General features: G+C 52.3%; 7 protein-coding genes across 7 annotated transcripts; 4 read left to right on the top strand and 3 right to left on the bottom strand.

Moving 5' to 3' along the window:
* Positions 1–192: 192 nt before the first annotated feature.
* K460DRAFT_63984 (FAD/NAD(P)-binding domain-containing protein) lies at positions 193–2,524 on the bottom strand. The gene is made up of 3 exons (XM_040938583.1): positions 2,013–2,524; positions 1,607–1,945; positions 193–1,551 (listed from the first exon to the last, which is right to left on the bottom strand). Exons 1-3 carry the CDS (start codon positions 2,365–2,367, stop codon positions 506–508), a joined length of 1,740 nt encoding a protein of 579 aa, XP_040790351.1. The 5' UTR covers positions 2,368–2,524; the 3' UTR covers positions 193–505.
* A 1,141-nt stretch (positions 2,525–3,665) lies between these two features.
* K460DRAFT_363823 (DUF427-domain-containing protein) lies at positions 3,666–4,195 on the top strand. The gene is made up of 2 exons (XM_040932893.1): positions 3,666–3,825; positions 3,893–4,195. Exons 1-2 carry the CDS (start codon positions 3,745–3,747, stop codon positions 4,106–4,108), a joined length of 297 nt encoding a protein of 98 aa, XP_040790350.1. The 5' UTR covers positions 3,666–3,744; the 3' UTR covers positions 4,109–4,195.
* A 64-nt stretch (positions 4,196–4,259) lies between these two features.
* On the bottom strand, positions 4,260–5,778 carry K460DRAFT_403109 (bystin; the record flags this gene model as incomplete). Its single annotated transcript, XM_040936591.1, has 2 exons — positions 4,260–5,131; positions 5,181–5,778. 2 exons carry the CDS (start codon positions 5,776–5,778, stop codon positions 4,260–4,262), a joined length of 1,470 nt encoding a protein of 489 aa, XP_040790349.1.
* Positions 5,779–6,063: 285 nt separating this feature from the next.
* On the top strand, positions 6,064–7,988 carry K460DRAFT_363820 (Ash2-trithorax family protein). The gene has a single exon (XM_040932892.1). The coding sequence runs from the start codon at positions 6,094–6,096 to the stop codon at positions 7,858–7,860; it is 1,767 nt and encodes a 588-aa protein (XP_040790348.1). The 5' UTR covers positions 6,064–6,093; the 3' UTR covers positions 7,861–7,988.
* A 316-nt stretch (positions 7,989–8,304) lies between these two features.
* K460DRAFT_333149 (dopa decarboxylase-like protein) lies at positions 8,305–10,242 on the top strand. Its single transcript, XM_040930868.1, has 2 exons — positions 8,305–8,473; positions 8,521–10,242. Exons 1-2 carry the CDS (start codon positions 8,425–8,427, stop codon positions 10,029–10,031), a joined length of 1,560 nt encoding a protein of 519 aa, XP_040790347.1. The 5' UTR covers positions 8,305–8,424; the 3' UTR covers positions 10,032–10,242.
* Positions 10,160–11,487, bottom strand: K460DRAFT_426592 (uncharacterized protein). The gene is made up of 3 exons (XM_040938255.1): positions 11,086–11,487; positions 10,885–11,038; positions 10,160–10,838 (listed from the first exon to the last, which is right to left on the bottom strand). The coding sequence occupies exons 1-3, from the start codon at positions 11,458–11,460 to the stop codon at positions 10,288–10,290; spliced, it is 1,080 nt and encodes a 359-aa protein (XP_040790346.1). The 5' UTR covers positions 11,461–11,487; the 3' UTR covers positions 10,160–10,287.
* A 1,535-nt stretch (positions 11,488–13,022) lies between these two features.
* Positions 13,023–14,899, top strand: K460DRAFT_307343 (FAD-binding domain-containing protein; the record flags this gene model as incomplete). The annotated part of the gene is made up of 5 exons (XM_040930063.1): positions 13,023–13,199; positions 13,246–13,632; positions 13,685–13,724; positions 13,783–14,037; positions 14,091–14,899. 5 exons carry the CDS (start codon positions 13,023–13,025, stop codon positions 14,831–14,833), a joined length of 1,602 nt encoding a protein of 533 aa, XP_040790345.1. The 3' UTR covers positions 14,834–14,899.
* Between the last annotated feature and the right edge of the window lie 75 nt (positions 14,900–14,974).

The raw sequence follows: 14,974 nt of genomic DNA, 5'->3' as shown, positions 1-14,974 counted from the left end.
TCGCATAGTTTGTAGCATCTGTACAGGCGTCACGATCTAAGTAGTTACCAGATTCGACGAATCTACGAGACAAATGAGCATGAGCATCGACATTGATATAACACACTATAACCTGGCATGAAAAGTAGCCTAAAGTGAACAGATAAAGTAAATATATTGCACATCCGCCCTCATTCCATTTGTTTCTATAGGTTCTTGACTAATAGTGCACATGTGAAAGAAAAAAAAAGGGGAGAAAAATAAAAATCTATCCAAAGCACGAGGGCCCGCTGAACGCCGAGCTCGAACTAGAAAAGAAGGTACATGGGTCTCAGACCCGAACCCTAGAGAACCGCCCAGAGATTACAGTTGTACAGCAGGTGGCTAGATATCGTACTAGTAATCGCACAGAAAAAAGGCCCAGTGTAGTCGTGTAGTATATGGATAAAGCCCCAAGCGCTCACCGCTGGAGAAAAACGAACTTTTTAGAGAGGGGGAAGATTTTTGAGCAGGGAAAGGACCTGATCTAGACACGCGACACATCGCGACCGAAAGCCTTGGCCTTGACCCAGTCCATGCACACTAGGATCCTGTTGCGCGTGCTGAAGCACATGCTGAGGTAGGCACTTCGCCAGAAAAAGTACGTTACGGTACCGCCGCTGGCAATGTTGCCGGCGAACCACGAGATATCGGCCACGGCCTTGTCAGAGCCGATGTAGGCGAGCGATCCCTGATGAGAGTACTCGAAGGGACCAATCTGTTTGACTCTCCGTAGCCTCGCCTGCAGCGCCTTGATCTCGCTGAACACTTGATCGCGGGCTTCCTTGCCTGGGGCCTTCTCCTGGGCGACGGACAGCTCGGCTAGCTCGCTTTCGATATCTTGCGTCTTGGCCATTTGGTTAAACATGCGGGCTAGGAAAGCACCCTCCTGGGCTGCGACTTGGGCGGTGGGGGCATAGTTGGCCACGGCGCAGTCACCGACAGCCCAGACATTCTCGGTGCCCTTGACAACGAGGTACTCGTTCACGGCAAGTCCACGGCGGGAATCCTTCTGTGCGGGGATCTGGTTGATCAGGTCCTTGACCAGGGGTCGAAGAGCGTTGCCAGTGGCCCAGACAAGGAGGCCGTACGGAATCTTCTCCACCACCCTCTTGCCATCTGGGCCAGCCGACTCGGCCTCAATGTACTTTTCCGCCACGTTCTTGACCATGGTCTTGGTCCGGATGGTGATGGTCTCCTCCTTGAACGTCTTCTCGGTGTAGTCGATCAATTGCTTGGAGAACATGGGCAGGACGTTGGGCAGAGCTTCGACCAGGGTGACTTTGAAGTTGTCCTGAATCTCCGGGAGCCACTTCTTCAGATCGGAGTGGAAGAAGTCCTGGAGCTCGCCAGCAAACTCGACACCCGTTGGGCCACCACCGACCACGACCATGTGTAGCAAGCGCTTCTTTTCCTCGTCAGACTGGTCCTTGAAGGTAGCGGTTTCGCAGCAGTCCATGATGCGGTTTCGGATGCGCTGGGCGTCGCCGACCTCCTTGAGGAAGAGGCCGTTTTCCTTTACACCGGGGATGCCTGCGTCATGTTAGCTGCGGTGTTACCGATCGACGGTTGCATAATGTGCACGCACCAAAAGTGGCATTCTCTGCGCCAACGCCCACGACCAACATGTCGAAGGGCACCTCGGTCTGGGTGATGTCGCCCTTGATGGGCGAGTCATCGTTGATGTAGACGACCTTCTTCTCGTAATCGATCTTGGTCGCATCGGCTTCGTAGTACTTGACCGAGGCCTTCTTGTGGCGCAGGAAGTTGCGGATAGGCTCCATGATGGAACGGTGCTCAATGGTGCCCACGGTACAGGAGGGAAGGAGCGGGGTGAAGAGGAAGTAGTTGCGCGGGGAGACGACGATGACATTGTAGTTTTCAGTGTCGAGCTTCTTCAGCAGCGAGACGGAGCCCCAGCCAGTACCTGTGCCATGTTAGCCTCTGCGGGCGCCATACGGGCAGCTGCGTCAGTGCAGTGGCCAGCTACTCACCCAGGACGACGAGCGTCTTCTTGCTTGGGTCAGGCGGCGGCTGGTCAGCGGGATTGCGCATCTCGTAGATGCCGTATCCGACGTAGCCCAGGCCGCCGAGGGCCGAAAGGTAGGTGAGTCGCCATGTCCAGCGCAGGAAGCGGAATCTCCTCTTGGGCTTGGGGGTTGGCGCTCCCGTCGACTGCTGTCGGACTGACTGGCGCAGGGCAATCTGGTGCTGTGTTGGCCGCGGGGTCCAACGCGCTCTGTTTGCGATAAGAGATGGACGCTGTGTAGTAGTGTAGGTACGACGTGCGGCCAGCTGGACCTGCGACACGAGATTGGCGGCGGCAAGAGGCCGCATGTTGGGAGCCATTGTGGGAGGGAGAGCTGCCGGGAGGCTTCACGGGCTCAATGGCAGATAACTAGGGACACGGGAGAGGGCGGGCGAAGGGTGTTGAGGAGGAGTCGTAGTAGTAGTCGCGCGTCGGAGGCCGGATCTGATGAACTTTTTCTCTGCCATGACGAACAGCAGCTTGGCCGAGAGACGGCTTTGCCCGTGCAGCGATAAGCCATTCCCAATTAAACTACTGCCGCGCACGCGAACAAAATTTCCTGGCGACTTGGTGTGCTGCTTGCTAGTAGTACATAGGCCTCTTGGCTGTATGTAGCTCATTGTCCATCTATCTCATGGCCAGACTTGTTCCGGCCGACATCTCACACATCTTCACACCACAACCCACATGTCACACGTCTCTACGATATATCCCTCAACTCCCTCGATTCGTTTTTCCTGCGCCTATCGTGATTACCTTACTCGCCTTACCAAGACAGCCCCCATGCAACACTCGGCACCGGCTCCGGCACCGGTCGAGCGCCACGCAGAGCCTCATGCGGACACGACGCTCGTCGGAAGGAAGGGCTGACTTCTCGTGCATCCTTTCAACCGCGCAGTCAGCTGCTTGAGGCTTGAGGCTCATCAACCGATTGCATAGCTCCGTGGATAATTGGGTTCGTTATCTTGTGCATCTAGGAATACTGTTCACGTGTAGTTCGCTAGCCACCCAGTGTGCCTCGAGACGGCACGCCCTCGATGCATGGCGCGCCACATCCCACATCCCACATCGTATGTGCGAGTAAGCGGTGAGAAAAAGGGAGGCTGGACTCTAGAACGTGACCAATGTGTTTGCGACAGATGAATACGTTTGTCAATCGTTAACATTGCTCTCCGCGGGAAAGCTTGATTCAAAGCCGCGTACTTCAGCTAACAACTAACATGAATATTGTACACGCAGTACTTGGCCAGGCGTTAAAGTATCCTTTTCCTCTCTATGTTTCCAGTCAGAATCTCCTCTTTCTCCTCGCCAACCGCAATTATAAATCCAAAAACTTTCTTATCGTACATATAACGCCCCTCTCTATCAAGCACGCTGCCCTCGGCAATGCAAGTCCATTTCAAAGCATTGCGTGGAAGAAGAACATCTCCATCAACTCACCCCCAGTATCTTTCGCAGCCTCGACCACTCCGGGACTTGCACGTAGTCCAGACAGACACGATGCAACTGCACCTCCTCGGATTGGCGTAGCAAGCGAACCAGAAGCTGTAAGATGATGCCATCTCCAGCTTCACCCCGCTCCATGACTTTATTAAAGCTGAATCGTATTCCGCGCAAAGCCGTGAATATGATAATATCTGCGCTAGGACTCCATTACACCCATCATTGAACTATTATCAACAAGAGTAATCCACATCATGCCCCGCGCAACAGCCAGTGTGAACGGCATCGTAGTCGCCGAAACAGACTCGTACGAAGTAGTCGATGGGAACATCTATGTACATCTACCATGGACTCGACCACCACCACCACCATCACCACCAGAACACGTCTGATCAGAACTAGTTCCCACCCCACACCATTACCAAATCTCACTTCACACCCACGTCAACGCAGACGCACTGCCCGTACAAAGGCAACGCAAACTACTACAGCGTCACGACCAACAAGATGGAAATCAGAGACGCCGCGTGGTACTATGCCGATCCGCTTCCAAGCATGAACAAGATCAGGGGGTATGTGGCATTTTACAAGGGGGTGGCTGATGTGAGGACCTCTTGAAAATAGGGAGACGGTACAGAAATGGAAGGAGTTGAGGGTATATTCACTATCTATCAGAAGAAGGCCCTCAAATATGCATCTTTTCCCCTCATCTAAAAACGCCGTGCAAATGCTCATAACTCATCAACAGTCCACGTCATCCGTTACCCCTCTAACCCATGACCATCGTGTCGTCCCCATCCATGCCCACAGTAGGGGGCTCTAGCATCACGCCCCGTCCCCTTCCCTCGAGCAGTTCCCGCCTCACCTCCGAGCTAATGCTCTTGTGGCCTCGCGTCAGCAGCAAATCCAGCAGCGCTTCTCGCTGATCCTCCGTAATATCATTTCGATACCTCTGTGCAAACGCCAGGAGACACTGATGCCAGATAACCGGCAACTTGCCCATTCCACCCAGGTCCCCGGCTACACTCTCAGTATCCATCGCATCCGCACTTCCGCCAACGGCTCGGAATCGCAGAAAGTGGAACACCACCGCGTCGACGACTTTGTATGGGAGCGCGTATTTCTTCTCTAGAAGGGTCTTGATAAAGATATTGACAGGCCCTGCGGCATCAGGATCCGACGACATTTGCTCGGCGGCAATTTCACATAGGCGATGCAACGCCGCGGCTGAGTGCAGAACAGGTACCGAGACTTTGGCTACGACCGAAGCAATAATGACTGCCTCTCGCTGTGTAGCATAGCCATCGGCAAGCATCGGGAACACGACGCCCTTGAAGAAGGCACTCGGTTTGTACAGTGCCTTCTTGAGTGCATTATACAAGTGTACGTTCAATTTGTGTGTTTCCCGGATGTTCTCTTGTACACAGGGTAACAGGACAGTGTTGAGAAAGATTTGTGCGGTTTGTGGTTTGCCAGAGATGAAAATGCGTGTGGCAGCGAACATGGCGTTTGGCGTCCAGTTCTCGGGCCGTGTTATGGCGAGCAGCGTTTCCCAGGGGGGCATTGTGGGGAGTATCTTGAAAGGTTTGGGGAGCTTGCCGGACTTGTAGCGTGACATGATCAGGCCAATCTTTGAGTATACTGTGCAAGCTTAGCTTTAGATCAGGGGAAAGTTGGGGGTGCAACGTACCTTCGACGACCTTGGCGGGCAGCTCGATGGCGTCTTCCGGAGCACCACCGCCCATGATATCTGGCTGTACCTGGCCTCCTCCAGCTTCATGTGCAGCAATCTTCTCAAGGATTAGGGCTGCGAGATCTGTACCCGGTCCCGACGGCTGTGCTTCTTCGCCTGGCCACACAATGGGATTGTCGTCTGTGGGTATGAACTTGTTCCACGCCGCTAGGTCATTTGCATCAATCTCCAGCTCCTCGACCTCGTCTTCATCCTCGCCCCATGCCTCATCGTCGTCGTCTAACTGTGCCACCTCTTCTACCGCTACGTCGTCCTCGCCCAACCGCGTGTCGAAGTCGAAGGCGGGGTTGGCTTCGCGCGGTCGCCGTGCCTGGCTCTCTTTCTCGTCTTCCTCTTCGAGTTCGCGGCCAATCTCCAATATCTTGCGCGAGCTCTTGGAGTCTACAAAGGCTTGATCCTCGTCCTTGTCGTCCCTGTTGCGCTTTTGGCGCTTTGCGGGCTTGTTCTTCCATGGGTCCGTCGGGGCATATTCTTCGGCAAGAGGGTTGTGTCGCTGGTCGCGCACGCCGCCAGGCGATTTGTGTGCTTTTGGCATGGTGATTGGTATTGGTATTGGTATTGCTCTGCGGTACTGAGCGGGGATGGTGCTGTGTGGAGGTGGGAGCGTTGGACGGATCAAAATGTACTCGAGGGTACCGAAGGCGTCTCTGGAGTCTTTCTGGTACGATTTGAGCGTGGGTTTGGTGGGGGTTACGCTGTGTAGCGAAGTTGTCAAAAATTGAAGAATGCAATGGCGGAGACAAAAAAGTTGGTGGGGCTTTTGCGCTAGCGCTTGCAGATGGATGCTCGGTCGCGCCTGCCATCAACACAGCTTCCAACACCAAGACCAGCACCAGCACCAACCCTCACAATGGCCGAAGCACAGCCCAACTCGCGCTCCAACACGCCCACTCTGGCGCCCCCAATGCGGCGACCACTCGACGAGGACCATGTGCCAGCCGTCTCCTCTCCACTCAACCCCAACCCCGAATCGGCTGCAGCGCGCGCCCGCCCGAGAGGACCGCCGCGCGAGCAGAGGGAAAAGCGCGAGACGCTGAAGAAGCGCGAGGCCTCTGCACACACGCGCCAGAGTACGCCGAATCCAAAGGGAAAGAAAGAGCTCGCGTCCGCAGACTCCCCTATGCGATACTCGATCCCCGAGCCTAGAGCTTCAGACTACGAGCCGCCCAAGGACAGCATCTTGCTGTCACACGAGCCGAGCCCCATCTACGCGGAGAATGATACGCGCGAGCTCAAGAAACCCCATGACATCGCCTGGAACAAAAAGGGCTACAAGTACACGCATTGCGTCGCAGATCCGCTGTTTCGACACAAACAGTTCTACCGCCAGAGCGACTCCAGGCCACATGGACCTAGGATGAGCCACGAGGACTCAGACAAGTGGTTTTACTTCGACGACAGCGCCACCGTTGTTACCCAAGAGAAGGGCTGGCGCATGGGCCGAGGCAATGTGGTTGCTAGAGAAGGGAGAATCTATTACGAGGTCAAGATACTGCGAGGAATACCTGTCGATGGCCCCAAAGACCCTGTAGACCCCAAAACAGGCGAGACTAGACCTGGACCCCACATTCGCATGGGATGGGCAAGAAGGGAGGCACCACTTGACGGTCCCGTGGGCTTCGACGGCTACAGCTATGGCATCACAGACGCACGCTTTGAGGCACAACATCGCTCGCGCGCCTCCAAAATCTACAAACCCCTCCCGAAAGGTGCTAAGAGCAAGCATATGAAGCCACGGCCACCGCACGGTAAGCCCGTGCCTGTCGAGTACGTCACAGACCAGCACGTGCAGGAAGGTGATGTTATCGGCCTCGAGATCCAGCTGCCATCACTGTCATTGCATCGCAAGGTCGTCGAAGGCATCTATAACCCAGCTGTCGACCTGGGAGATGGATTTGATACCGTCAGTAATGCAGATCCATTCGATAAGCCTGTCGACATTATTCGCGACCGCATACCTGTCCCATACAAGGGCAACTTCTACTTTGAACAGCTCGACTACCAAGTCACTAAGATGGTGGAAGCATATCATGATCGTGGCCCGGTGCCCAAGATCCACCCTTCGCCAAATCATGAGGATGTCAGCATTAGATCACTGCCACATTCGCACATCAAAGTCTACAAAAATGGCCAAGAAATTGGAATTGCTTTCGAAAGCCTGCTAGCCTTTCTTCCTCCGGCTAGCGTACCCTCAGTGGAGGCTGTCAAAGCCGGTGCGAGAACTGGCTTCGATGACGGCATGGTAGGCTACCTACCAGCCATCTCCGCCTTCAACGGTGGTGTTGCGCAGGTCAACTTCGGGCCGGACTTCTGGTGTCCGCCAGAGGAGATCCTCAAGCAGCGCGAGAGGGACACCGAAATGGTCGGTAGTGATACGATCGAGAAGGAAGTTCCGGAGGGGCGCAAACTGCGGGCGATTGGTGACCGGTACAAGGAGCAGATCGCAGAGGACGTGGTCTGGGACATCATCGACGAGGTCGACTTCTTCACCCAAGACGGCGGCTGGGAGTACAAGGGAGAGGCTCTGCAGGATGTGGCAGGCAAGTCCACGCCTAGGGCGCGCGGCTTTGCTAATCCGGATGAGAATTTGGGCGTCGAGGTGGGCAGGCGGTATTGATCTGGATGCGTCCCATTCTGTTTACGTGTCACAGTTAGTTTTAACTAGGCACTTGCGTATACCCATAATTCATCAGATGATCTATCAGCGAGTGAGCATGCTATATGATGACCCTCTAGAGAAACGAGTTCTTCTGAGTCTTTAATCAAATATCTCACATTATCAATTGTCCTGACTGTCGTCTGCTAGCCTACATGACGTCCAGTCTCGACGGTACGCCTCACGCCCTGCGCCTCGCAACGCCTCCAAAACAATCGTTATTAGTCATTCACAAGTTACTAAAGCCCTAGGCTGAGCGGACGCGTTAGAGATGAGCGCCTTACGAAGTAGAAGCTCTTTCCGGTAATTCCGCCAAATGCTGCCGAAAATGGCCATAGTACAGAATTAGCGCGCATCACAGTTTCTACTCCAACGTTACATAAGTTCTTCTTTCTTTTTACAAGTCTGGCCTCTCGTTCAGTCTACTTCAGTTGAAGCTTTTCAGGCCAATTATATTTGGGTCATATTATAATTTCCTCCACTATCTTGTTCTAGGCAGCTTTTGCAAAGTTTTTCGACCCCGCTATGGACTCTTCACAATTCCGCGAGGCGGGTAAGGGAGCCATTGATGAGAGTATGTTATGAGGAAATCCATATAAACAGCTAGCTAACTATGGTCAGTTGCGGATTACTATGATACATTGGCAGAAAGACCAGTTCTTCCCTCGGTCGCGCCTGGCTACTTGCGTCCCCTCATCCCAGCATCTGCCCCCGAAGAAGGCGAATCATGGGACAAAATCCAGTCCGACATCGACCGCGTCATCATGCCAGGTCTGACGCACTGGCAGTCTCCCAAATTCATGGCTTTCTACCCCTGTAACTCTTCCTTTCCGGCCATGTTGGGTGATATGTATAGTGGCGCCTTCAATTCAGCAGCTTTCAACTGGATATGTTCACCTGCCGTCACGGAGCTGGAAACTGTGGTCATGGACTGGGTGGCCAAGCTGCTAGCATTACCAGACGTTTTCCTGAGCGATGGAGAAGGAGGCGGCATCATCCAAGGGACAGCAAGTGAAGTCATCGTCACAGCACTCGTCGCAGCGCGAGAGCGAGTCGTACGCCGCCGACTGAGAGACATGCCAGAAGGCGAAGAAAAGCTAGACAAAGCCGCAGATATAAGAGGAAAACTAGTAGCTCTTGGGTCCGAACACGCACATTCGTCTACTCAAAAGGCAGCCATCATCGCTGGTACACGGTTCCGCTCCGTGTCCGCTCCCAAAGACACAAACTTCTCTGTCACAGCAGCTGCATTACGAAAGACTATCGAAGAATGTCGCGCTAAAGGCCTTGAGCCGTTTTACTTCACTGCTACGCTCGGTAGTACAGGAACGTGCGCGGTTGACGACCTCGCTGGCATTGCTGAGCTCACAAAGGACTACCCTGATTTATGGATCCACGTCGACGCCGCGTATGCCGGGTCTACACTCGTCTGCCCAGAGTATCAGCACTTATGCCCACCGCTAGCGGCATTCGACTCGTTCAACTTCAACTTGCACAAGTGGTTGCTTGTGAACTTTGACTGTTCGGCCTTCTTCGTCAAGAAGAGGAAAGACTTGATGGACACGTACAGCATCACACCGAGTTACCTGCGAAACCCCCATTCAGAAAGTGGAATGGTGACTGATTACCGCGACTGGCAGATACCGCTGGGCAGGCGATTCCGGAGTTTAAAAGTCTGGTTCGTATTGAGAAGCTATGGCGTCAGCGGTCTGCGCGCTTTTATCCGGAAACATGTGAAGCTAGGCGAGTATTTCAACGAGCTGCTCGAATCTCGGTCAGACATCTTCAGCGTCGTCACCAAGTCAGCTTTCGGGTTGGTAACTTTCTGCGTTAAGCCTACACCGCCCCACTCGGCTGTCGCCAATGCCAACCAACCGAATCCTGGTCACGAGGCGTATTTGAATGACTTCACGCCTACCGCTGAAGCGCAGTATCAGGAAGATGCGAATCAGAAGACGAAGGATGTATATGAAAAAATCAACTCCAAGGGCGAATTCTTTCTTACGAGCTCCGTGGTTTGCGGCCAGTACATCATTCGAGTAGTAAGCGCGACGACGCTGGCGGAAGAGAAGTATATGAAGCAGGTGTTCGATGCGCTTGTTGAGGCCGTGGAGGAAGGGCAGGGCCAGTAATAACGAGATGGCGGCGGATGATGTCGAGGTACGCGATGTGAGCTAAACGAATATCGACGAAGATTATAATATTCAATCCGAGTTCAAACAAAACTTCGCCTTCACCATTACTACTCTTGGTAACTATCTTGTGTTATTATTGTGTAAGCTCGAGGATCTAGAAGCGTGGCGAAAGGCAGAAGTACTACTAAAATCCAGGACCGAAATGAACTCGTTAACCAAGTTGACCTATTCTATTGGGCTACTAGGAACATATCTAGATAATATGTGATCGGGCTTCGTCTCTGGAAATTTTAGAGGGTGAGATACTCGACTGTCTGGTATCTTGCTGCACTATTGTGGTCACTCTGATGCGCTTAGTATCCACCGCAAGTTCTTCTTGACTGCCTGCCGCGTCATCCCAGTACGGATCGTTCCTCGATGCTTTGGATCGCGCAGTCCCCACAGTCAAAGTGTTCATGTTTATTGCATCCCCACCCTTTCGATTCGATCCTGGTTGACTTTGATTATGTCGGACGTAGCCATGAGAATCGTACGGGACGTGTTGCGTGTGCGATATGCGATATAGGACAGCTAACGCAGGACAACATCCAATGCCAATGGCAATGGCAGTCTCAATTATCGACCATAAAGCGAGCCAGGTAGGGCTTGGGGCGGAGTGCTTTCCCGTTCTCATGCCGATTTGAACGACGCGGAGGGTGGCAAAGGCGATGCATACAAAGCCCGACGCGAATAGTGCGACAACAGCCATCTTCTGCCCGCGCGGCATTTGTAGGTTCCAAACGAGTCGTATCGGAAGGAACATTACTAGTGAAATTAGTCGACTATAGTGGAATTGATATTTCTGACGTACTCATGAAGTCGGACAGGGTGTCCACACCGTAGGACATGTACAGACTAGCCTGCTGCCCACGAAAGCTTCTGGGACCTGAGCACTCTCCTCGCGATAGAGTAGCGCTAAAGTCCGGGCAAGATACAACATAGGAGACGACACAGCCAACTAGAGACTTTCTCACGTTAGTTAGAGCACCCAGGAATAGACGTGAGTACGAACCACTAGACAAAAGATGAACACTGCCCACCAAAGCCTGAGGTACACCCTGGGCAAGCCTTCCATCAACTTTCTGTAGAGTGCCAACAAAGACAGCTTTACAGACCACAGTGAAAACCAGAACAGAGTCGATGTGACGAACATCATCCGAATGTATAGAACGACATCTGCCTGCATCGTTTCCCAGGGAGCCCTTAAGCCCTCAGTGACCTTGCCAATCATATATATCTTCGGTATGATGGCAAGGTAGCAGATCGTCATGCCGACGAAGAAGATAAAGGCAAAATAGATGAGGTAGTCCTGCGCCTCCATTGCCTTGCGCTGCCAGGCCTGGATGCCAACGCGTGCGAAGACGAAGATCGAAGCCAAAACGATCATTGTGTAAGCGACTTCAACAAATCGATGCTATGAGACAAGTTCTGCGTAGGTAGACGCGGCCGGGGACGTCATGACTGTTGTTCCTGAGGATCATGGATCGATGCCGAAGGGGAGGGAAGTTACAAAATATAAACACGGATATCAAGCAGAGTGGTGATGTACATGAAGTAGATAGCGGAGGATACCAACTGCATTCGCTTATCGGCGATGCTACAGATCCGCTTACATGACTTGTAATTCTCTCATTCTTGAATGCCCTCGCTTTATCTAGTGCTCTTTAGGCTAGAGATGAGATTCCAAACGCCTAAGCCACATCGCCGCCACGAGCAGCAGAGGTGTCAGGAACGGGATGATAGGACATAGATCTGCCGTTTCAAGTAGACGCGTGGCATTCTCTACTTGACCATGAAGATGGATGCCAGAGCGGTGGTACTAGAAGCTATTCGTGATGTTCCACCTATACAATTGTCGTCGAATTATATGTAGAGGGACCACACGTGGTGTTGTGTCACCACGGTAGTTCGTGAAAACCCCCGAAGGCCCTAACCAATATAGCCCCCGATGCTATTAAATGGACGCAACGATGGGCCCGGTCTAGAATCGATCTATAAAGAAGGCTGAGGAGCTGGATTAGGATGTTTGCGGTGTTGGTTGATGAAGTGGCGGGGAACTAGTGTGCCATCTCCGTGGGACTCGCGTGGGGCTTGACGCTGTGGCGGAAGCGGTTGCTACGCCAGAAATAACTTCACCTCAATCAACACCTCTACGACAATGTCCCTTATACACACTTTTTGAAATAAACACATACGGAAGCTCGGAAGAATTTCAACGCCTTCGAATCAGTCCCAAAATTAATAACACCGAAATCAAGAGCCGCTACCCGGAGCTGCCGAATCCACGGACCAACATGCGATAACATCGGCAGTACATCTTCCCATTGCAGGTGCCGGCTCCTTTGGCAGATCTGAGCCAATTTCCGCGCGTATCCATCATCTAGCTGCCCGACCGGTATCGAGAAAGTCTAGATGACGAGTCTTCTCACTGCTAGACAGCGACTTTGTCGCGCTCTTGCCTGCCTCGCAAATGTATACTACTTCCTCACCAACATCCAAACACTACCAATTCTACTGATTCTTTTTACGTGGATCTCGCCCCAGGAAATGACTCCGAAAATTGCGCTGGAATCTTCAAAATGCTGGATGCCCCTGCGGCGAGATCTCTCCGTACCAATGGCATGCGATAGGTCCATATGCAGGGATGTATTTCTCAAGGATTGAGCATGCAGTATGCTAGCCATTAACGGTTAGTGATATTGTGGGCAAAAAGGTTACTACGGGCCGTTTAAATGCATGTTCAAAGACGCAACTGTCTCGGCTCCTTCGGATAGTGTCTTTGACTCCTAATCAAACGATTATTTAAAAGGATATAATACCCCATAACCAGGGTGCCACCCATCTTTTGCAGTTATCTCTTGCATCTTGCACGGCATTTCCTGCCTCGTTTATACGTCGCTCCTTCTTGTTATATCACTTTTGTGTGTGGCCTATCCTCGACGAAAGATCATGAAAGTATTTGTATCAATCGCTGCCTTTGTGGCTGGGGTCTTGTCCCAAAGCACGTTCGAGCCCTCCGACTTCAACATTACAGAAGCGCTCCTTGATAATGGAGTCAACATCTCGGCGATTCCCGAGCTAGCTCCATTGGTGGAACGGTCACTCATTAGTGGATGCTCACTAGCTGTAGGTTAACAGGTCACTCAAAATGTATAAACTAATCCTTTTATAGTGCCGCTCATTGAAGTTCATCTTCGGTGATGACCTAGTCGAGACCCAAACGGAGCCAACTTACAATGCCTTCGTCAATTCGTTTTGGTCTGCTCAGCAGCGTGAAATTACCCCCCAGTGCATCTTCAAACCGGAGAAGGCATTAGACGTTTCTACAACTGTACTCATATCGCGCCTAACGCAATGTCCATTTGCAGCGAAGAGCGGGGGTCATTCTGCAGTGCCTGGAGGATCCAACGTGGATGGCGGAATCACTATTAGCTTCGAGAAGATGAGCAAGATTGCATTGTCTGCTGACAAGAAGATTGCGTCGTTTCAGCCTGGTCACACTTGGTTCGACATCTACACTGCTCTCGAGGCAGAAAACCTTGCTGTCGTCGGAGGCCGAGTAAGTCAGCATAGATGCACTGTTCAGCGTTCCTATTCTAATGCGTAGTCAGGTATCCAGTGTCGGGGTCGGTGGCTTGACTTTAGGGGGAGGTATGATTACTTCCTGACCTAAACTATTAAAACGTACACTAACTAGGCAACTCACCAGGTATCTCATACTTCTCCAGCGTTTACGGACTCGCATGCGATAATGTAGAGTCGTACGAACTAGTCACGGCGTCTGGACCCATCATCACAGTGAGCGAAACCGAATTCCCGGACCTCTACTGGGCACTTCGTGGTGGTGGAAACAACTTCGGCATCGTAACACAATTCAACGTCGCAACTATTCCCAGGGCTCCAACCATGTGGGGTGGTATGCGGTCATACCTTGCCCCTTCGTTCCCCGCTCTAATCAATGCATGTAAGCAAAATTAGTTTGCGAAATGCATGTGAGACATACTGATCAATATATAGTCTACAACCTAGGTGTAAACGCGAAAATTGATGGTAAGGCCCATCAGATCTTATCGTTTGCCTGGGCCGGCCTACAAGTAGCCCAACTCGAACTAGAATACGCCGACCCCATTCCAGATGCTCCTATTTTGGCAGAGTACAACGCAGTACCGGGCGCAGTCGCAGATCAAACGGCTGTGAGGAGCCTTGCACAGCTCACCACGGCTCTCGCAGGCCCCGCCAGCGGTCCTGGACTTCGACAAGCCTTCTGGACCTGGACAGTCAAGCTTGATAAGGAGATGGCTACACTCGCAAAAGATATCTTCTTCGAGGAGCTCCCATCTATCGTCAATGCGACAAACCTTATTCCCGCTGTCTCACTTCAAGTTCTTACTGAACCGCTCCTAGAGAAGACAGCAACAAAGGGAGGCAACACGCTCGGTCTCGATGCGAAAGACGGTCCCCTTCTGCTGGCTCTCGTTGCCATCAAGTGGTCAAACAGTGCGGACGACGACAGGATTAACAGATTCGCCGCAAGGGTAAAAGATCGTGCCTTGGCTGCGGCGACGGCACAAGGCAAGGCGAGCCCTTATCTCTACATGAATTACGGCAGCCCATACCAGAACGTCGTTGCTGGTTATGGCCCAGAAAACCAGGCAAGGCTAAAGGCTATTTCTGAGAAGTATGATCCTACAAACGTGTTTGAGAGGCTTCAACCGGGCTACTTCAAGCTTGATGGTGCCCCGTGGGGTAACGGTCCATGAGCAAAACGCGATTGATCAGCAGAGAACAACTATTCGTATAGCCTTAATAATAATTTAATACATTCCTTTCAGCCCATCATCCAGTTTATCATATCCCAAGTGTCGTTTTATACTACGTTGCTAAAGTAAGTCGAATGTTTT

The sequence above is a fragment of the Cucurbitaria berberidis genome, assembly GCF_010015615.1.
Source record: "Cucurbitaria berberidis CBS 394.84 unplaced genomic scaffold K460scaffold_2, whole genome shotgun sequence".
NCBI lineage: Eukaryota > Fungi > Ascomycota > Dothideomycetes > Pleosporales > Cucurbitariaceae > Cucurbitaria > Cucurbitaria berberidis.
This window is presented reverse-complemented; position numbering and strand designations above follow the sequence as displayed.